At 41.7% G+C, this 23,161-nt stretch overlaps 1 protein-coding gene across 3 annotated transcripts in view; it reads right to left on the bottom strand.

Moving 5' to 3' along the window:
* The window catches only part of ADARB1 (adenosine deaminase RNA specific B1), an 88,003-nt gene that overhangs the window by 19,698 nt on the left and 45,144 nt on the right, over positions 1–23,161 (bottom strand). For all 3 annotated transcript variants that reach the window (XM_055812928.1, XM_055812929.1, XM_055812930.1), the window contains 5 exons: positions 20,206–21,137; positions 10,751–10,865; positions 7,899–8,067; positions 7,238–7,386; positions 6,460–6,628 (listed from right to left, as the gene is read on the bottom strand). In XM_055812928.1, coding sequence (XP_055668903.1) covers positions 6,460–6,628; positions 7,238–7,386; positions 7,899–8,067; positions 10,751–10,865; positions 20,206–21,137 — 1,534 coding nt within the window. The remainder of the gene's footprint in view (positions 1–6,459; positions 6,629–7,237; positions 7,387–7,898; positions 8,068–10,750; positions 10,866–20,205; positions 21,138–23,161) is intronic.

Raw genomic sequence — 23,161 nt, 5'->3', positions numbered from 1 at the left:
ACATTTAAGCCCTACCATGTTCGACAAGGCAACAAAATTTCTAACGTTCTTCTAGCAATAAATTGAAAAGTACTTAAGCATGAGAAGGGAAGCAAAAGCTGCAAATCAAAACCACAGCTCTCCTTTTTCCTCAGACAGGGCAACAGACACACTGCAATGGCCCTTACTAGCACTTGGACCGGGAGGTTCGGTGTTCCTATCACTACACATACGAGCTACTGCTGCTTTTCCGGGACAAAGAAACTTTATCTGACTACCTGGCCACCGAGCAGTTCCAAACACTTAAAAAACAAAGAGGATGACAGTCAAAGGATGCTCTAATCTGCTGCTGCTATGAAGTGTTAAGTTGCACCCCATAACTTCCTCAGCGCCAAGTCTGACTGAAGAAAACTGCCTATCACCACCTTGATCCTCCTCAGCCTGCTGATTTTATTGGTGGTGTGGCTCTCCATAAAGTCAGATCAGTGACATGATTCAAGTTTTTTGAAACAAACAAACCCCCTCGGCCTTATATTTTGAAGAGGCAGCTTCTCCAGCCCACTTTACAGCACAGCTCCACAAACAACTGCAGGACCACTGCTAAGAGGCAGCGAGATGCAGCAGGGAGGAGGGATGCAGCACCTCAGCGTGCATGCTAGAATCTCCTAGAAAACTTTCCCCACCAGAAAATACACTACTGAAAGCACACTCCCAAACCCAGACGAAAGTTACCTTGCTTTTAGAATGGAAATAGGCACTGGACAAATTATGCTTTTTTCCTGCAGAAAATCTTACTGATTTCAGTGGAGCCACTCTACTGAGCAAAATGATGCAAGATGGAGCAAGCTGTGTGAGAAGCAACAAATTACATCGGGTTTGACCAACATATAACATATATCCTTTTAATAACCTCTTATTCTTCTCTAAACTTGTTATTATTTCATATATTCATATATTCACTGTTTGCTATGAGGAAGAAATAATGCATAATTACATACAGCTCTATTATTTGGTATCAGGTTTATTATTCTTTTGAGAAATTTCCATCAAAGTTGTACTGGCAGATCATTTTTTTTTTTATTTAAGTCTTTTTCTTAAATAAAACCTCTTCTTTTAATTGTATTTCTGTTGAGCATGAAAAATTCAGCCATTTGAAAAATTTCAAGTGCAAACCAAAATCTACTTCAATTCAGAAACGCTGCTGAAATGTCTCCCTGGGAGTATAACTTGGGGTGACTTGTATCCCCACTTTGCTCTACAGTTCACAGTTCCCCATGCACACTTAGCTACAGTGAGACCAAAAGCCCAGATTTTCCCTGCCACCAAGACTTTCCCATGTCCTCTATCTTGTCTACGAAGTAATCTTGTGCTCCAGCATTCAGGGAAATGCTCTTTCAAACCACTACATCTCACCACCTTTACAGATTAGACCCCAATGATGGCCTTGGCATATCGGTGCACATGAAGTGTGTTCAGCTCCTGACTATTTACACAGGGGATACTCTCTGTGTAGTGTGCTCACCTGAGGTTTATAGACAAGCACTGCACTGGGGAAACTGGAATTTTACAAATGTATTATACTGGTTTCGTTATTCTGTATTCACCACTTATATCCTATTGATAACAACCTGGAGGAGGGATGCACTTTCTCAACCTTTCTGCTGTTCTCAATCACACCACATTAAAAAAAGAGGGTAGAGAAACCAGAGAGTGACACCGAATCAGAGCAGTCCTTTCTACCTTGCTGTGTTGTCACATTTCTGCTTTAGACTGCCATGTGTTCAGAGGCATGGATTCCTAATGGATACGATTGGATTCCTAAAAAGTCTGTTGATTTCTTCATGACATATAGCTGATTTCACAACTCTTGACACATGAAAAGGTAAGTGAAATTTAACTCTGCAGCAACACTTTCACAGACTGTGCTAGTGCACCTCTTGCCAAAAAACCACACCCAGGTTAAAATCACATGCTTCAGCTGAAAACTCTCCTCTGAACTTTCAAACCCAAACAGCATAGAAATTGTTATTTACACTATTTTAGAGAAAACACAGAAACAAGGGGAGCCTAACTGCAGTAATCAATAAACCTGGATGTTAGTATCAAATATCTTAGTACCAGTCTCAGCAATTTTTATGCAGACAGCATTACGGAGGAGGCAAGTCGCTACTGCATTGAACTTACAATAGCGTGCACGTGGAACTGGTGTCAGAATTCACCTCAGGAAAATGAATGGAGTCTCCTGCAACTACCAACATGAGGCAGACTGCAAAACCTGACAAAAACGAGTGTTCGAATTCAAAGAGCTGCTCTTATTAACATAACTTATAAACAGTAATGACTATGAAGAGAAGCATTTAGTAGGCATTTTGTTTATGACAAGGTTTTACCTACAACTGACAGCAAGGGAGCGAAAGTGTCAGCGTGTGAGAAGATGTCAGACTATCCCTACAAAGCATTTTGCCTCCTCACATGCATCGCCTGCCCTCCTCCCTGACAGAGGCACACAGCTCAGCAGCTATCTTAGGGACGAAACCCCCAAATGGGCATGGCTTACCGCAACACCAAGATTTCAAGGTCTTTTGAATTGCAACGCGAACTAGGAGCTCCCCATGCCCACTGTGCATCCAAGATGTGGGGCAACTTGCTTCTTACCATGAAGACGTTAGAAAACACGGACCCAGGGGCTCTCGCTAGCTCTAAACAGAAGGTGCTTGTGTTTGCAGTAGCTGCACCCATGGATTTTCCTGCATGTTTCTGGGTTTCAAGACTACTGTAATCAGCCTGTCAAGTCTGAGGCCAGCAGCACCTCCAGGGATGCTTGCAGTAAGCCCTGTGGTGGCCTTCATCTCTGTAGCTCAGTGACAAAGGTTTGTCTGTCTTTGCAACCACATTTGCTGTGGTTCGTCATTCATATGCAGTGACGCACCTGGTGCTCAGCTTCAACTCAGCCCCACACTGGGCGGGTCATGCTCTGCTTGCTGTGGACACTCATTTAGGTGGGCTTTACTCTCATCACCTGGCAGAATGCATGGGAAGAGCTGACTCTATACAGCTAACTGCAATCTGGTTTCTTTTCTGATTTTAAATCCAATTTCTCTTTGTTTCCTTAAGAGATTAACTGAATCTCTATGACCAGTCCATGCCTTCCACGAGCCACGGCACAAACTGGCAGCAATACCTTTACATGGAGTGGAGTCAGAGCTTCTTTTACACCAAGTGGCTCAGTCAGTGGCTCACACTATAAATCAGTAAGTGCAAGAAGTCCATGGTCTTTGACAGCAGCGCTTCTTGCAAACATCTTTTTATTTATCCTGAGGTCATATTTGCAATTACAGACAAGAGAATCTCTTTTCCCTTGCAGCCGTACCTAGCCTGGCAACCACACAGCTCTGACTTGTCCCGGTTTTTCTGGTGTTGCTTGGATTTGCTGCGTATCAGTGAGCCTCGGTCAAGATTCAGGTCACTGGTTTGAGAGGTTACACGGTGCTACATCTGGTTATTTAGATGCTACATCTTGGGTAGTGGTTTCCTACCACTCTCCCTCGACTTTTTTACCTAGGTGTCACACAGCCACCATGTATCAAAGTGAATACATTCACATGGGTTGCTGTCATTTGGGCTAAGAACTGATGAGAACTGTTCTTTCTATTGCTGTTCAGAAATTACGCCAGCTCCGTCATGGAGCCTGCCACTTAGAAATAACTCTCAAACTCAAAGACAGATGGATGGGCATAGACATAGCTGCAGAACATGCAGCCTTTAGTGAGCATGCACAGGATTTTGTTTGTGCAACTTCATCAGTCCCAAAGATCTGGGTGGTAGGGTCAATAAGACAAAGCCACTGGGGAAATAAAGAGAAAGACTGAGTTACAAACTTCCATTCGAATTTCCCACTCTGAATAAGCACAAAATGAGGCCAGGGCATGGGCACGTGATATTCTTTCACAAAAAAGATTATCAGAAATAATACTTCCCCTTCTTTAGAGTAGAAGAGCATGGATGACTTCCCCTTTAACAACCTGACCTAATGTTAAAGCTCTTCTCAATTCCTATAGCCTTCTTAGCAATGAAACAGGGTGAAAAAATTTTTGCTCTTCTCTGCAAGACATTACCCACAGCTGGAATGTTTCATGAGAAGTGAAGTAATTATTTTAAGCCAAAAACTCAAAATGAATGTGGGCGGAAAAACATATCAAAAAGCGAATGACAAAAATAGACATCACAAAGCACCATGGAACAAAGTTAGGATACATTTAAAACAAATGCATGTATATTAATGTCCCAAAGCAGTTTTTCTGGTCACAGAAACCACCCTAACACCATATTGCAGTTGTCACCAATGTCCCAAAGCAGTTACTCTGATCACAGAAACCACCCTAACACCATACTGCAGTGCCATCAGGCACTAACACACTAGGATAATCCTGTTCTAATGCTTCTGACCCATATGGGATTACACTCGTGGCCTTTCCATGCTTCTTGCAATTTTTCTTGGATGTTTCTGCCAGGCTCAGGAGGCTGCTAGACAGCACACTGCAACAAAGTGCTCAGAGGCTGAAAATAACAGCTTGGATTATATGTATAATCCACACAGATAAGGCTGTTCAGATACAAGGAGTTTTCCTCCTTGTGCAGTCCTGCACCCTGAATTTATCCACGTCTTTTCCAGGCTGGGACTGTGAACCTTTGGGAAAGCTCAGTGGAAATTCACAGGGCTCAGGCATACTGGAGGACTGACTCCTGGACACTACAGAGCAATGCATTCTTTCAAATGTAAATGGACAAAACACGGTTGTAAGTGTCAGGGAAATGTAAAAAAGAAAAAAAAAAAAGAAAAGAAAAAAGAATATGAAAATTTGGGCCTCCTTACCCGTCAAACAGTCTTTGTTCTGTGTCAAGGGGCTCTATTTGCTTCCTTCACTGGCACAAACAAAATTATTCCCATTAGCCCCAAGGAGAGGTGACAGCTAGCTACGCAAGCGAGAGATGGATTCTGTTCTGCATCACACAAAATCAACAAAATAGTCAAATGTGTTCTATCTCAACAACTGTCTTCATTTCTTTTTTATTTGTGCTAACAGCAATGAGTATGTGATAAAAGAAGTCAAATGAACGCAGCATGATTACCATGTTGGGTGGTTGGGAGAAGTCCCTGGCACAAAGCTGGGAAATTTATTTGATGAATTTTATTGAAAATATTATAAAAGAAATTGAAATGTCATTTTTGTGGAATACTTTTCAACAACCCACTGTCCTAGCTTCTGAAAGGCCCTATCTACTTATGTTAGGGGGATTTAAAGTAAAATGTCTTCCTTCAGTAGAGACACTGATTACTTGAGACAAGACTAAAGGAACAAAGTGATTACATAACCTTCCTCCTGATATTTTTGATTTGGCATACGCAGTTCACAAGAATAGTTCCAACTTAATACACTTAATAAATTTTGAATCAGGCTAACTGTGACTTGACAAAACAGCAGAGCTATTTTAATTAAAAAATAACTAAAATCTCGTCAACTGAAAAACTTGGCATTTCTCATCTATTTTGCAAGAATGCAGAGGCTGCAAACACACAGACTCATTTCAAAAAACTATGTTGCAAATCTCCCATACTTGTGATACCTGTTAAAGGATACTGCTGCTAAATTCTTTTGGGGGGTAATCATTTTCCTATTTATGACTGAATAAAAAAAAAGGCTTTCAATCTTTGTCAAAAAGGAAAACAAAGAAGGAATCGGTTAAAATATAAATAAAAGCACTAGTATTGGAAAAAATATTTAATTACAGTAAAAATATTTAAACTAAAATTGAAATAATTCTGAGGTTAAAAATTAAAAGTGCCCATCCCTTAAGTTTTTTTTTTACCTGGAACACTTTTTCCCCTGTATAAAATAACACAAATCTAAATTTACCCACGGAAAATGTATGTATCGCTGGTATCATAAAATCACAGAGTGGTTTGGGTTGGAAGTGACCTTTAAAGATCATCCAGTACAACCCTCCTACCATGGGCAGGGACACCTTCCACTAGACCAGGTTGCTCAAAGCCCCGTCCAGCCTGGCCTTGAACATTTCCAGTGATGAGGCAACGATGTATATCGTCAGAGGAAGTTATCCAAATATAACTAATGTAATATTTTATTGCACTGTTTTGCTAATGCTATACTACTTGGGGGGGGGCATTCCTCCACTCTTTCCAAGTGATATAAATACAAAACAAAGCTGTCATGACTTGAAGTGGCTGGAATGATACATAATGATTTCCCCTTGGCTCTGAAGCCAGCAGAAGGTCTGACACCTATTGCAGGTGAAGAATCAGAGTTTTATCACTGGAGTCACAGCCACCCTCACGCTACATCTAAGCAATGAAATAAGCCAATCAACAACCTGCACATTCACTGTAGGTATCACACAACCCTCTTTTCTTGGTCAGCAATAAAAACCAATAGCAAAGAAATCAATCGTTCGATATCTCACCTTGCTATCTTGTCACTGCAGGACATGGTAAGTAGCCTTTCTCCTTGCAATACGCCATCCCACGTCTGGATAGTGGTAGTAGAGCGTACGGGGATGGTCCCTTCCCCAGATTCTATTTTTGTCCGTAGCTGTCCTCTTGCTTTGCGGTTTGGATGCCTGTCCCCCTGATCTAAATGATAAAAATCACTTACAGTCAGCTGAGAAACATTCTCAAAGTGTTTTACAGACAGCATTACAATAAGAAGAGTCAAATAAAGGTCTTTGTCTGCATAACTGCTGGCTTGTATAATATTTCCTATTGCTCCTTGCAAATTAGCTACAGCATCAGACATCTCTCACAAACACTGTCTTCTAAAACACACTTGCAATTAAAGTAAGCTTTCCACAAAGGAGCAGTACGCAGCAGGTAGCTCTTCAATTCTGTTCTGCGCGTTACAGCGTTAGAATGAAGTTAATGCACAGATCAAGAAAAGGGCAGGCAGACAACCACCGTTAAAAGATGGAAACAGTGAAACGGTTTGGTTAGTTCTGGACAAATACTTGCTGACTCACTGGCTTATCTTGGCTAGCACTCAGCCTCTTCAAGACCACATGGTGGATCAGTCTATACTTAACTTCTACCACACAGGACCAACAGCCCAGATTTTTTTTGAAGAGATCTTTGTCTAACACACATCTACACTAAAAGGAAAGAAGACACCTAAATTTTAACTGTGCCACTTGCACATGCTCGAAGAATACTTTTAACTCCCTTGCTTGAGTAGGACTGCTGTCATACCCTCTTGTGCTGCTTCGTGTGGTGAGAAAATCCTAGCGTCCCCACAAGGAGATGTGCTGATATAGAGATGAAACTGCACATTCTCCTTCAGCTTAAACCCGCCTCGTTCCGATTTGATAAAAATGGATTTTTGTTGATCTTCTTTATTGCTGAAACAGAAAATAAAGCTCAAGTCAAAACTGACATTAATGCGCAAATAACCATAAGCTGGGCAGTCTTAGTAGGTGTTAAAAACAAACATAGGATGCCTAGAAATTTTGTAGTACAATTTTAACAGTTGTTACAATTAACAAAATTAAAAGACCATTGAGACAAGAAAGACAGCACTTGACATCCCCAGATGTCAAAAGCTTTCAGGCACTTACCAGCAAATGAAACATCACCATTCTCTAGCCCACTTGAAATTATTTTGATTTACATGCTTACAGTCTACAAAATGATCCCCAATTATTTTTTCTGTCCTCCCCTCTCATGACTGACACCTAACTGAATACATGTTTTGTTGAAGTCAAATGTTAGGGCAAAGGGCCCGAGTTCTAAATTAGACATCCTAATGCAACAGGACAAGTGTTTCACATCGAAATAATTAAGACAAATGTTTTACACAGACAACTTTTCACCTTGGTGTGATCAGCTCATCTTCCTTTTCCTTCTAGCTTACCTTAGATAAAGCTCAAGTTGTGTATACAGAAATTTAAGCAGGCACCGGCGAGATATAATTTCTGCATGGCAATCATTTAATGCAAGACCACGATCACTCATGTATTCACCATTGATGCATTTTGTTCCTGTGGAAACACTTATTACCAGGGCATCTTTCACATCTGTACCTTCAAAACAGAATTTCAGGAAGAAGTTGCAATTAAAATCACAAATAATCTAGCAAGTGATCTTCTTGCAGAACCCAAATAAAGCTCTCTTTTTTTTGTTTGCTTCTTAAAAAAATAATTAAAAATGTTTTTTCTTCTGGTACTTTCTTTAAAGCAAAAGCTTCACTCAGCCATACCTTCCCTGTACCAGTACGGTCTATGATTCTTGTGACTTCTTCATGCTGGAGTTCAGACAAATTAGGAATTGAAAAGCTGCAGGGAAAAACTGCTGCTTCAGGAAGAGTTATTAAAGCCTGAGCTCCAAAACCAGTGCTTTTCTCCTGAGCCCCAGGCACCCATCTAAGCTTCCAGCATGTCCCTTCCCAGACACATATGCAGATATTCACAGCAACTTTGGAAATCTTAAAAGCACTGAATTAAAACAGCAACACTTTATGGAAGGGTATTAAGCCAATAACAGGAAAGGCAAGACTAAGGAGTTAAATTTAAATGCTTAAACCAACGTAAAACTTATCAGCAGTATGATGCTTCTGGAAGTGTAGTTTTTTCTATTGAAAAATATATCGAATCATTCTGTACAATAGAATTAAAATGTTTTGGGTGTTTTCTATACAGAGAACTGTCTTTATCACGCTAAAACCCCCAAAGGTCAGCTGCATGAAGAATTCAGAAAGACAGGTCAAAAGTTACATCCCTCTAGCAAAACACTCAGCAAAGCCCTGACAAGCCACGCTGATTCCTCAAGCTCTCGAGGTGTCACCAGCAGAGGCAGATAGTGGGGAAGCCCTGCCAAACACCTTCTGCTGTCTTCCTCCCATAGAATAGCTATTGTAGTATGTAGTATGGAAGTAGTATAGTATACTGTAGTAAGGAGGAGCAGAAAAAACCACTTTCAGTGCATCCCACACACACCTGGAGTTGAAGATCCTCCCATAACCACTTGGCTGCACAACAGCGGTGCTGATATAAGGGGCAAGAGAATTTGTAACTGAGTAATCAAAAAGTAATTGAGACATGGACCTGTCCTCATTCCTGATGAAATACACGGCCTTAAAAAAATGAACTTGAGCCCAGCTGCCCCCTCCTGCCCACATGGCTGGAAGAGACCATGAAGGAAAAGAAGGGAACTGCTTCGCTCTACAACACAAGGCTGTGCAACGGGGTCATCTATTGCCAGGGTTCCCCAGACATGTATCCATGCAAAGATGCTTTCTAATTACGTGCAGAGCTATTTCTTCAGTTAATCAAAATGTATTCACATGTTCATTTACGTCTTAATTCTTTGGTCACATGGCTTTTCTGGGAATTTTGGACACAGGACTGTAATTACAATATAAACTTGTTATCACAAAACATGTTAAATAAAACTACAGCATGTCCCTCACAGTGCTTTGCATTTGGGGCTAAAATGGTGCTGGCACCGCGCAGATGCTTTGGCTGCCATTGAGCAGTGCTTGAGGAGTTTCCAGGCTTTCTTTCCAAACCTCCCAGAGGCCAGTGTGCTGGGGGTGGGCAAAGAGACTGGGAGGGGACACAGCTGAGCAACAGTGACGAAGGGATATCCCTCACCATAACACTGTGCTCAGCAATAGGAGCCCCAGGAAAGGAAAAGACGATGTTTGAGGCTACCACGTTTGTCCACCCCATGAGTCTTCTCTCCCTCTTTCCATTTTCTCCTCATGCCCCAGGACAGGGCAGCAAGCAAGAGGATGGGTGGGTGTTTGACTGCTGGCCAGGGTCAGCCCATCACAGACTTCCTGTAACAGAGTTTGGGCCACATCATCCCCTTGTCACATTCCCCTGCCCCTAGAGTTATCATCTACCCTAACCAGCACCCTCAGACCTCTCCTCTCTGTGGAGGAGGCCCCTACAAACATCCCCAGGGGAGGAAAGGGCTTGCATTGCCCAAATCATCAAGGGAAGGCTGTACATTTATCACTGATCTCTGTCTGACTTGTAGAACTAACAGGGGACATTCCATGACAGGCCCAAAATGGACATCCCGTCAAGGGCTCAGTTGGCTTGAAGACCAAGAGAAATCTTAGTGTGAGGAAAATACAGCAGCAGTGTGGTCGCAGACCAGCCTGGGGCAGAACTTCCCTGTTTTGGGTGATCTGGCAGAGCACAGACCTTGTGCCAGCAATCAGGGAAGCATGATGTTACTGCTGCTTGTACATGCGCACCAGTGTCAGCTGCCAAAACATAAGCTGCTTTCTTCAGATATTTTTACTAAAATGACTGAGAAACAAAGCACTAAGAATAAAATACAGCAAGAATAACTCTAACAGTGAAAAACCTTAAAAAACGTGGAAAACAAGCATAATTTCTTACATAATATGCCAAAACCAAGAATGCCATCTGTGTGACCAGTATTATTTTAGATTTACTTTCAAAAAGTTGCACCACTAATTTTAAAAGGTACATGTATTTTGTAGACCATGAATTATCTCAGATGATTCATCAGGCAGAAGACAAAAACTCTATGGAAACAGAAGTATTTGCAGGTCTAATTTTCCTGTAATTACTTTTAGCCAAGATTTAATTGCTGTATTTACTGCACCTTGAAGATTAAACAGTAAAAATACATTTCAAAGCTGGTTAACTGAAAAAAGATAGTTTCCTAGAATGCAAACAGGGCTCTTGTATGCAAGTAGTTAAAACAGTACTTTCTTTTTTTCTTTACCTGTTGTCATGACAATTCCAGCAAGGACTTTTCTACGTGCGTGTGGAGATGTGAAATTTTCTGTCAAATCACTGAATTTATCTACAACCAAGCGTGCAACAGCATCAGCTAAAACCTGTAGGATCACACAGAAATGTGCATCAGAAAACAGAACAAATAATCTTTAAATGGCAGCAGCATTAGGTTATAAAGGTTTGCACTTGTAAATGATTTGATACAATAAATAAAATGAATTTTTATTGTTCCCTTTATAAACGGACAGAGGCATCAGCAGTATGTCACGGAGGTGGCTGGGTCTGATTTTCAGGCACACTGAGCACTCGCAGCTCTTTGTAAGTGGAAGCAGAGCTCTCTGTGCTCCACGTCTATTAAAACAGGGTCAGACAGCCCTAAGCCAAGCATCGAAGCACCTAATGCTCATGATCGTTATGAACATTTGAGGCTTAGGAGAACAACTGGATAGACAGATAAGTCTATACTTTCATGCTCAAACCTCAAAACACATCATTTCAGTATCCTCAACATTGGACCTGACCAGAAAATTAAAGTACAAAACCCAGGCTCCTCAAACAAACATAAACTTTTTACAACAGTTGAATTCATTACCTAGCTGTTACATAAATAAGAGCGAATCTGTTTTCAACACTGGTTAAACACTTTTTGTCTTATTTTTACAAGACATATGCAAATTTAGGAATAGAAAATGTCAACGTATAACCCAAAAGAAGCTATCTCAAAATTAGGAAGGATTTAGCTCTTTCACCTTCAGGAAAACTTGAATAACAGTCAAAGCCCTGTTGTATCTGGCCAGCAGGTTAGCAGCAACATCGCTCAGGCTGTAAGGAGGGCTAACTCCCAATATTAAGGAAAACTTCAAAATACCAGTCCCGCTCTTGTTGAACGACATTTCAGTTCCACACTGCAGCTAATCTCACCTGCTGGTTTTAAGGCAGCTGGAACCGTAACAGCTAGAAGAGATGAGTCAAGATCAAATTCTTGAATTTTCACCTGAAAAGAAACTGAAACCCAGGGCAACCTATGCTAGCATAGCTGGTTATTCCCAAGGGAGCGGCTGAGAAAGGCAAGTTACGCGCCAGGAAGTGTGATGAGTGGTCCCCAGGCTGGCAGGAGAGACAGGGCAGCCTGTCCTCATCCATCTTCCACCAGCACTGGGACTGGCAGCTGGAGAGGAGTGGACAGCTGGGGAGGGAGCTCAGGTCCTTGTCTTGGAGCACCACACATAAAAACCTTGATCTGCTTCTTCGGGTACTGGCACCCAGCAGTATCCAAGATGTTCTGGTCTAACCACCTGGCCAACACATTGACGCACCAGAAGAACACAGGTCCTGTGTGTCATACCTGCCGGTGCCACGCAGATGCCTTACAATACCCAAGAGAATCCTGCGTGGTGCTAAACACACATGTAAACAACTACATGAAGCCCAAATGGATGATAGTGGCTGAGTCTTCTGCTTACAAACTGGTTTTGGGCTCTCAGCAATGGAAGATCACCACTCTCACCCCTCCAGAAGGCCCAAGGCAAATCAACAGGGCTGATGGGCAGCAGTACATACAGCTTGGAGGCACCCACTTAAATGGTACAAACTCTTGAACACAATCAGTTCTAAAAACAGACTGCCAGGGTCAAAAGAAAAGAAAGAGAAGAATAAGCGGGTTTGAAGACTGCCAGCCCAATTCACCACCGTTTTCTTAACAATGCTCATGAGAACCGACAGCCTAGAAATAACGTGGAGGAGCTCTCAATGTTAACTTCCTTCTGGAAAAGCTTTAACAGCCAAGGAAGCAATAATTAAAGTTCATGTGACATGATTTCAGACCTCAACAGCTTTTTCCAGAATCTGACTGGAAACAGCAATCAGCAGTCAGTGGTGACCAAGGTCACATCTGCACCAAGCATTGGTCAATGTCTTGCAATTGCACAACTTGTAGAGCCAGAAGACTCTCGACATTGCACATACAAATCTTCTTGATGCATTTGAATGGACTGCAACTCAGAAACTCTTACCAACAGATAGAGAAGTTTTTCAGGAATGCAGTTTGTCTCAGAGACTGTGAACATGTCTGGTCAGGCACTGATTTTCAAACAAGGTCTTTTTGCTGCTGGACCCAAAATTTTGTTACAATCTGTGCTCCGACAGCACCATGACCACGCAGCACAAAATCTGTATTTAATTGTGCTAGTACTTACCTAATGCAGAAAGCGGAACTTTAAGGTAAATAAACACACACACAAAAAAAAGCGACAGTTTTTTATCACCATGGTTTTACAAACAGAAAAGGCTTAAAAGATTAACCTTCCTGCAGCCACATGGGCAGATCACTGCAAGGACAAGAAACAAGTCCCCACTCCAGTGTTTTATCCATAGCTCCACTCGATAATTACGGATACTGCTTCCCAGCTGCAAGTTCTATGCTCTCATTTCTGTAATGTATATGTTTTTCTTTTCTACTTTACATCATGATGTGCTGGACAGGAGAACAATGCTGGCAGCTGACAAGCTACCAGGCAACGTAAAATCCTGATGACTGAATGACATTATGGTGGAACATGCTAGTGAAACAAACTTTTTCAAATAGGTATGGACGTGACCCACAAAGAGAATACATGCTTCAGAGAGGCTTCAAAGCCTGCCAGAATGGCTTGCCATCCAGGTAATAAACAACATGGGTCACTCCCTCTCCAAAAAAAAAAGTGAGTGTGATGACTGGTAAGTGGAGGAGTCTTCCCCAATGCTAAGCTACATAAAACTACAAAGTTCAGCACATGCCATAAATGGTGACTGCAAAATGCTGAACCAAAACTGACTAGTTGCCAAGGGTGAACATAGAGGAGGAATGCTTCTTCCAGGATCACCAAACACGGGTAACTTGCTACACAGATCCCAAACCTACAGGACCAAACAGAGCCCGATCTAGAGAGGCAGAAGACTGACCATTCCCTGAGGGAACCAGGGCTGGCTTGAGGAGGTTCTCATCAGGAGGTGGGAACTGAAACTGCCAGGTGTTTCTGGGAAGAAACCCATGGCCCACTTACCTGCCAATACTGCTGACAAAAAGGCTACTTGAACATCAGTTGGGTAGGATGTTTGCATACAAGGTGGGCACATTTAGCTTTTTCCAAAAAGATTATTTTTTTCACATAATAAGCAAAGGAAACTGTTGTGTTGGTATACAAGTGAGAACATGGTGAGTCCCTCTGGGAAGATGTAAGCTGGCGCCGAAGGACGGGACTGCATCTCAAACAGCGTGGAACTAAGCTGCTGGCAAGGAAACCTAAAAACACTTGAATGAACATGTAGCCAGACAGTGGGGAGGGCTGATAAGGACTAAGCAGAGCTCAAGCGAGACAAAATGACCGCCAGAGATGCAAACAATAGAGGAGGAACTGCAGGGGGGGGGGGGGGGGGGGGCGGGGGTCGGGAAACAGGCAGATACATTAAAGATTTGTGTTATGAACAGAGCACTGCAGTACCGGGAACAAGACTGGACTAAAAAGATGTCCTTGTCCTCATCTCAAAACCAAGGACTTGAAGCTGTCTCCACATCAAGCCCCGGCCACTGATCAGCCTGGGTAGGGATCTTTCACTTCCTATTCTGACTCTACTCCCTTTCATATATATAAATATTAATTGGAACAGAAACTGAACTCGTGTCTCACCTTCCCAGTGAGTGCCCTAGCATCTGACACACAGTTCCTCTGCCCCCGCTCCTGCATTAAATCATTATTCAAAGCTGGATAATTCAAAAAAGGAAAGACCTAAAATAGCTGACAGTTCGCTCACTAAGGCATGTGAGCTCAAAGCTATTTTGGGTGCGTTGTTCCTTTCTCCAATGAAGTTACAGTGAATCCACTTTTCCACACATAAGACCAATTTTGGTTAATCTTGCAGCAATGTTGTAGCAGAACCCCCCTGACCATCCATGTTTTAAAATATTCTGAAGCTGATGAAGTTCAGGTCTGTCTGGATCTGAAGACGACCTTGGCAGGCCACAGAGACCACCCCAGGTGAAGTGTGGTGATCACCTGTGTCGTGGAACCAAAGGCAGCAGGAGCAGGGGCACTGCAGGGGCTGACAGCACCCAGCTCTCACTGGGGAACTGACCCGAGACCTCCCAGTCTTTTGCGCTCTCTGGGTCTCCAGTGATTCTTCTCAAGCACAAATGTTCTCCCTCAGCTTTAATTTCTTCTTACCTTCACAGTTTAGGGCTTACGTGAACTTTCACAAGGTGCTGAGCAGTGGCAGTTCCCACAGTAGGTAAAACCAAGGTCAGCCAGGTCTGTTATCTCTCCTCTGACAGTGACCAGCACACATGATTCACAGAAGGTGGAAACATATGTACACTAATAAAACAGGATAATTATTTTCTAGTGCTCCAAAGTTCCCTGTATTTATTTAAAGGAACTGCTGCCTGGCAGTAGTCTCTCACTGCTTCTGCAGATGGATCTTTCACATTTCCTCCAGTTCCACAGCAATTATTCTGACATATAATTCATTAATTCCCATAAATATATTCAGTATTATCTTTTTGCTAGGCTTGAATGTTGCATTCTCATTCTCCTGGATATACTAAGCAGTCTGTTGCAATAAACTGCCTAGAGCTCTTCAGTACCTCTGCAGAAGCAGCTTTCCCAGATCTCTGATCATGTTCATCATTAATTTGTGTATCTTTTCTATACTTGAATACTTCTTTTATAGTTTCCCCCTGCCCCAGGTTGAACCACGATTAACATAGCACTTCAAGTAAAAGTAGCCATTGCAGTGTTGGTTCTCACTCCATTTCTTCTCCTCAACGTTCTGTTTCAACAGCTGTCCACAATGGTATACAGGATAAGTTGAATTTACAACACAATTAGGTGAATAACTAAAAGTATTCCCTCTGGTGGATTTTTCAAAACTAATTTCATCTGCAGCTACGCTGCTTATTTGTGTAGCTCAGGTTGCTTTCTCTCACAATTGTCCAGCTTTCACTAATCTAAATAACTCTATATTTAAGCTTCAATATTTACAATTCCAGTTTTCTAATTTCTACCCTTTTGCATCCTGACTAAACAACTATCTTTTTAAGTGACCAGTTTGAGGAAATCTGGGAAATATAATTATAGAGCTTATATGGAGGTTTTCCTAAGAGAGTCTGTCAGTGGCCTAAGGAGGATACCTCTACCAGCTGGTTCCTACCATCTGATGGAAACAGTTTCTTCCACATTCCCATATTACCAGGACACAGATCATTTTACCAGGGCACACCAGGCTGCACACCGCACATTCAAAACAAACGAGATGAGACTCTTCTTCTGCCGTACATACTTAAAACTGTGGAACTTACTGCTACACGGTGCTGTGGAAGGTAAAAAGTTTACAGAAGTTCAAGAAATGGTTGAAATTCATGGGGGGAAAAATAATCCATCAAGGAATCTCAAATGGAAAGACATCATTTCTGCCTGAGAAAATCCTCGAGACACAAACTGCTGAAGGTTAGAGGTGTATACTGGGGAAGTATGGCTACCAATATGCCCTTTTCTCAGTTTTTTTTTCCCCCCCAAAGGCATTTGCTACTGGCCTGAGTACTTCTTTTACAGCCAGCACCATCCCACCTTTGACAGAGGTGTGAGACCCCTCACAGCCTTCCTTGGGAAGCAGGGAGTGTCTAAAGAAAAGGAAAAAAAAGGAGAGAAAACAAGTGATCTCTGGGAAACTTATCTCTGGGTGATAAAGACATCAAAAATAAAGAAATAGGGAAGTCCAATGGAGCATCTGCTGCTCCTGGGATGTCCTTGGACGTCCTTGTCCCAATTCCTGAGATGTCCAAAGTGATGTTCAGTGGCAGGACTGGCTCTACTGGTGGAGATAGCCTCAGGCAGCATCAGCATTCCCTGCAAACCTCTCACTTCCCACTGATGGGGCTGCTGGCAGGGATGTAGCACCGGGCATGAGACAATGTGTGAGTAGGAGCTATTGCTTGGCCCAGCGTGGCTCTTGCTGTGGTTGAGTGCTCAACAATACTCTTTGCCCCAGAAATCATGTTTGCATTTTGCACAGTTTTTAAAAACCTGATCACATCGACCTGCATGCTTCCTCTGTAAATGTGTGACTCCCCTGCTTTCAGAAATTATTTTAAAAGACTTCCCATTTTACTGTCTTCTCCAGTTCTCATCACCTACCAACTCTGCAGACCTTTGAGAACCCATACACTTAAACCTTGTAATGATATTAACCTAAGTATACTGAAACATGCAGTTTTCTTCCACGGAAACGAATAAAACTTGAAGGACACATTTTAGAGTCCTCGGTATGTCCTGTGGCTTACTGCAGAATATAGGACACCCCTCTGCATCAAGGGGTGGGAGGTAAAGTGAGGATGGCTGTCAAATTACAAGACATAGCTAACTACAAAAACATTTCCTTTGTTTTGGAGAGGCAAGTCCCTATAAAGCAAGATTGACAACCTCTTCCATTTTAACACTCGCTGCCAAGGGCTGCAAAAGCTGCACAAGGGCTGACTGTTTTCAGCAGGGCTTTTACATCCACCCTGGGGCACATGCTGAGTGACTTACTGGCTTTAACTCCCCTTTCCAGCAAAGAGATTTCCCTCACCGTAGGCAACGTTGCTTCATCCCTCACAGTCAAGCTGCAAGCAAGCAGATACGCTTGCTTTGCAGAGACTGGTTTTAAATATGTTAAACCATGGGATCAGCACTTGAACGACCCACGCTACAGACCATAAGATTATACCTACATCCATTTTATAAGCTGATTTCTGATGTCAACTGCCCCTCTGTACCATTTGATAGCTTGCATGTGTATTTCCACATTTAGTTTTCTCTGGAGCGCCTGCAGCTGTTAGGAGGTGTGGGATCACAGATAGGCATTTCAGCTGATACAACCACCACTGGAGCAGGGATCGTCTTCCTCTTGACTCTTTCTGCCCTACCAGTTTTTCTCACAAGGCACCACAAATTAACACACCAGCTACAGGCAAGTTTTGAACCTGCCACCCAGGCAGTCAATTCCACCATCATTATTGGCACAACCAGACTGTACTTCTAATATTTCCACTAAGCATTTGGTATTTTGATTTTTCCCCCTCTTGCATGTTTCTAGCTTCCATTTTTTTCCAACCCAATCAACATTTTATTTCATCCATGGGTTATAACAAATGCTATCCTCATTTACATCATTCCTGCACTTGCCAATGTTAGGGACTTCACCTGCTTTAGGATTATCTCCAAATTTAACATCTTTATACATCCTGAGTAAACACTCTGTAAAAAACCAAACAAACAAAAAAACCACCAAAAAAACCCAAACCCTAACTCACAGAGTTAAAAAAACAGAAGATAAATAAAGCATTACCTGAAAACATCACCAATGCTTAAATCCCTTATTAATCATTAACACATACCAGACCAAAATCACTAATACGTGACAGACCTGATACCATTCCCATAACTTGACAGCTAATTAATAATTAAAAGCAGAGTAATAAAACAGAGCAAAGTGCAAAAAGGACGACAGCATCCTGATGACAAGCTGATGAAAAGCCCCTGAATAAATAACCGACTTGGAATCGGGTCTACATGAGGTGGTACCAGCAACCTCCCCTTCCCACACAGCCTATTCAGCATTACTCCTAAAGTCCACTGGCTTCTCCTCCACACCAGAGCAGCCTTTTTCGGTGCACACCTATAAGACAGGTGAAACGCAAGCTATCCCTGGGGCGTGCTTTGCTGTATACAATATGGGTATCAAAGTCAGTGTAGGAGCACTGGAAAAAATGAAAAATAGTGTTTGTACATGTTCGGGTTTTGTTATTTAACACCATACCCTAGGCTCAAATGCCCTGATCATCCCGTAAGGTCTGGGATAGCCACCTGGGACTCCATCAGAACCTGACAAAGGCAAGGAGCTCAGATAAACCCAGCACTGCCCCGTGGTCCATCCAAGTCCTTTAAAGAAAAGAGGCTGTGTAAGCTGCTATACACTGGGCTGCTGGGCAAAGAAAGAATTTTACCCTCTTAGAACGACACCTCTTTCACATCTCACCTTGTGCTCTTTCCCACTTCCCTAATCTAGTTCCAATTTTCACCATTTTACTGATTCAAGAAATAATAACACAAATTACTGGCAGTGACTTTTTTTTTTTTTTTGGTGTCTGGGGCCAAATCTACTTTTAAAAGCACCACAGAGAATGCAGTCTGAAATTACCAAATCTACTGAAGAAATCATAACTACCTGAAACAACATAATCCTAAGATTTGAAAATGAAGGAAATGTTCATCAATAAAGCAGTAATTGTGCAACACTGAAAAGGAAAGCGTAATTCTAAATGATGCATATTATTCATGCATTTTAAGAAAACAACATTCTTAAAATAGTCACACATCTAAATATACTGCTCAGTCCCACATTATCAAATCAGACCAGTACGTTACAATTTTAATGAAATCTAAACCAATGTTTTTGAAATAGAAAAGGTCAAATCCTTGGAATTCTCATAATAAACAAAGTTGCAAAAAAGTCACAGTCAAGTATCCAAATTTAGCAGGTGTATAATATCATTAAAAAGACTCAAGAGAGACAGTAAAAAGAGGGTAGCTGAACAATCATTACTGTAGTTTGAATGGGGAGAAACACAAGCAAACGTGGGAGAATTTGTCTTCATTAGAAAAACAAAAAAATACTCTGTTCTAGCTACTTTAAATTTCTGGTCTATGTCTGGTATGTTTGATACTTTCCCTAGTTCATTATTTGATTTAAACTATTCCTCATCCAGATTTACTTGCTTACGTAACTTACATATACTGATTAATCGATTTGATTAGAGCACAGTCCTTTAGATGACAGCTATTTAACCACATGTCTTGGATACACGGACTGTGAGTGTGTGGTTTATTTAGACCCTCTAAATACAGGGCAACTGTATCAGTCCCACTTAATCTGTCCTTGCCTTTCATTATTTAGCTCTGTAAATACCAAAAATTTCAGTTTTCAGAAGAGAACGATTTTATTCTCTGCTAAAAATTGTTGTATCACATAAGAATTTTCTTTAAAGCAGTAATTCTGACTTGAACTCCATCCAAGTCTTGCTGCCTAAGATGAGCAAGGTGCATTTCAACCTTCCCTCAGCACAAAGCATAATCCAAGCTGGCATTGCAACTGGGCTTGGTGCTGTCTCGTGTGACGTGATCAAGGCTGAAAGCATCAGCAACAAAGCCTCCTCTCTGTTCAACAGAATACAAAGAGTTCATGCAATTATCAGAAGCCTTAAGTGAGTAAATCACCTAATACATATATACACTTCTATATGTATGTGCACACACATCTACAGGAGCAGAATAAACAGCAGAAATGCTGTTCAGGCTGACTCAATACGCATGACTTGGCTTCTCTTGGTCATAACCCAAAGACACCTACAAAACCCAAAGGGCTTCTCACCTGTGGCAAGTGTAACTGGAGCCCCTCGCTGGGAATGGGCTGTCGAGACGGGGTCTGGTCCAGCTGCATGTTAAACAAGGATGCTAGGGCTGACTGAGCGGCCCGAGCTTTTGCCAGCTTTTTATTCCTTCCCGAGCCTTCAAAAGTCTGACCATCCACTGCCACAGCCATGACAAAGTTTTTTGCGTGGCTCTCCCCGCTCTCTGAGAGAAACTCGTACTTCAGTCCCGGTCGCAGCTCGTTGAGGATCATGACAGGGTTCTTCCCGCTGGCAGAGGGGTAGGGCGATGGCACAGGGAGAGGCGACTGGGAAAGGCTGCTGGCTACGGCAGACGATGGCAAACCGTAGTCCCCACTAGAGCTAAAGGACCCGTCCCCGTTGGACCCTAGGTAAAAGGAAGTATCGGAAGGAACTGGCGTTTCAAACCCATTGAAAAGGGTGTCGGGGAAGTCCGCTTGGTCGGAAGTGAAGTCTGTGTTGACCGACAGAGTCCTCCCCATTGCCAGGTGGGCTTCCGAGGCATTTGGAAACTGGACAAAAGACCGCAGAGCCTTCTCAGCAGCGTGAAGCTTGGCTTTCTTTTTCGTCGGGCCAGACCCCTCAAATACCTGCCCATTGACTTCAACTGCCATCACGAACATGGGGGCATGGACCGGCCCCGTCTGGGACAGGAGTTTGTACTGTAAACCGGGTTTAATCTCATTAAGTTGCATCAGGGCATTCTTTGGCAGAACAGGGCCGGGCGTTTTCTTCCTCTTCTTCGGGCGAAATTTGGAGTGGCCATTGTTGCCCTCCTCCAAAGGACGCTTTCTGCTGCTGCTGCCACCACCATTGGAGAGCTGCGCCCCCTCCCCGGCGCCTTGCCCACCGCCGTCCTTGGGGGGAACGTTGTCCACGTTGCGGTTTTCTTTAACATCGGTGCTGCTCGAACCTGCGGTGCCCAGAAAGAGTAACTTACAATGCCTTCGTTGCAGGACCTTGTAAATGCAAAATTTATAGATTCCTTTATCTCTCTTTGTAACTGGTTAAGTGATGTGTGCTCACAAGTTAAATGTTTTGCAATGTGATTAGAAATAATAATAATGATAATGCAATATAACCTCTTGATATTTCAAGAAATAACACACAAGAATGGTTTTCAAACTATGCACTTGATACAATTGTCTAGCAAAAAACACTGCAGCTTTTTTTTTAATTATTATTATTATTATTACTTATTCGCATTTAAATCATGCTGGAACAAAACTTTTACTCATAAGTTACGTTTGGCCTGAAAAATGCTTTAAACCAGAAATACGTTACAGTGGCATATGCCTATAAAACAAAAAACTATCATTAATAAAACAAAAATGGATGCTTAAGACCAGTACTAGAAGATAGATATTTAATTGTACTTTATTCTTAATTTAGTCATGTTACATTTTTATTTCTTCAGTAATTTTAGTTGCTCAAATTGAGAAATGACGTAAATAAAGCCTGAGCCATTAGGCAGTTCTTTGGTAGGCACCGCAACTGAAGACTGTTTGAATGCTTCTGTTTCTCTTTAGCTATTCCATAATCTCTGAATTAAATTCTTTTTTATGCTTTTCCTAGATGTTCATATCACCTCACCCCAATTTGCTCAGGAACTACAGCTGCCTGCTGTGCCAGCATAACCACAAGACTACTTTATACAGAGCCTTCTGTTAAGAAACTTTATTTTGTCATTTACAAGCTATTTTGTAATTCCTTGCAAAGTAAGAAAACTGCTGTCACAGAGCTACAGGCCCCAAACTCATGATAAAGATCCTCTCTTACGATTATGCAGAATACAGGAAGTGTGACAGAAGCTGCACAGTCATAATGATGATATTTTAATGGGGGGAAAAAAAGGTATTGTAATATTAGTGTAACGATTTATTTTCTAAAGTAGAAAGTTGGGGTAATGATGTCAGAAATATATTTAAAGAATTATATTTGCTATAACTGCAAAGACCTCATTTTTACCCTGATAAAGAAACTAAGAATATTTATTATTTCTGCTTTATATTGGCATTTGTGAATGAAAAGGCAAATTTAGTAGGTCAAGCCTTTCTAACTCTTCTGTTCCAAAACTTCAAAGTATCTATATTACATCTACACTGATACTACGTAATAAATATTAATTGAAATGTCAGCAAATCAAGGTGGAAGCTCTCTTTCAAAGTGACAAATTTCAGCCACACTTTAAGTTTTCCCTAAGAATCCCCTACCATGCACACATCACTTTGCCCAGGTTACAAAGCTGATGGAATGGTTACTAAATTTTCATTTATAACATCCTCCAGCAAAAGCTCGATAGGTTACTCCTTTCGGTGCTCGAAGAGAAAAAAAGAAGAAAAAAAAAGATCAAAAGAAAAAGCCAAGTTGGAACACATTTTGTTAAATCACAGTAGCACAACAAAGAATTGTACAGTACTGAACATCAAATTCCAGTCAATTAAATTTGGTCAAGAACACAACACTAAATATTCTGAGGCACATCATTGGTAGAAATCTGCTAAATTTAATAAAGTATCTCCTGTAATGTTCAACCACAAATTATACTGTTGGCAGAATGCATGCTGTACGTTCATGCACATATATTCTTTATTTTTATATATATGTGGTGAAAGAATCTAAGGACAAAGAGTTATTTTTTAAAATCTTTCCTTACAATGAGTTTCTTACCTGAAGCTGTAATCTCAAAAAATTACATCTCATCTAAACCAGCATTTCTGGAACACTGCTCTTAACAGTGGCACCAGGAATTTGCTATCAACCAATATGACCTTTAGGCTAAACAGAAATCATTTAGTTAACACTGATTATCTTTCTTTTTCTACGAGACTATTACCAGTGGAAACCACAGAAGGAAAATATGAGTTGAATAGACTCCAGCTGAACATAAAAGAAAACAACTTTTGCATGTGAGTATGGCAGCCGAAGGAACTCCTT

The sequence above is a fragment of the Falco peregrinus genome, chromosome 8 (assembly GCF_023634155.1).
Source record: "Falco peregrinus isolate bFalPer1 chromosome 8, bFalPer1.pri, whole genome shotgun sequence".
Lineage (NCBI taxonomy): Eukaryota > Metazoa > Chordata > Aves > Falconiformes > Falconidae > Falco > Falco peregrinus.
This window is presented reverse-complemented; position numbering and strand designations above follow the sequence as displayed.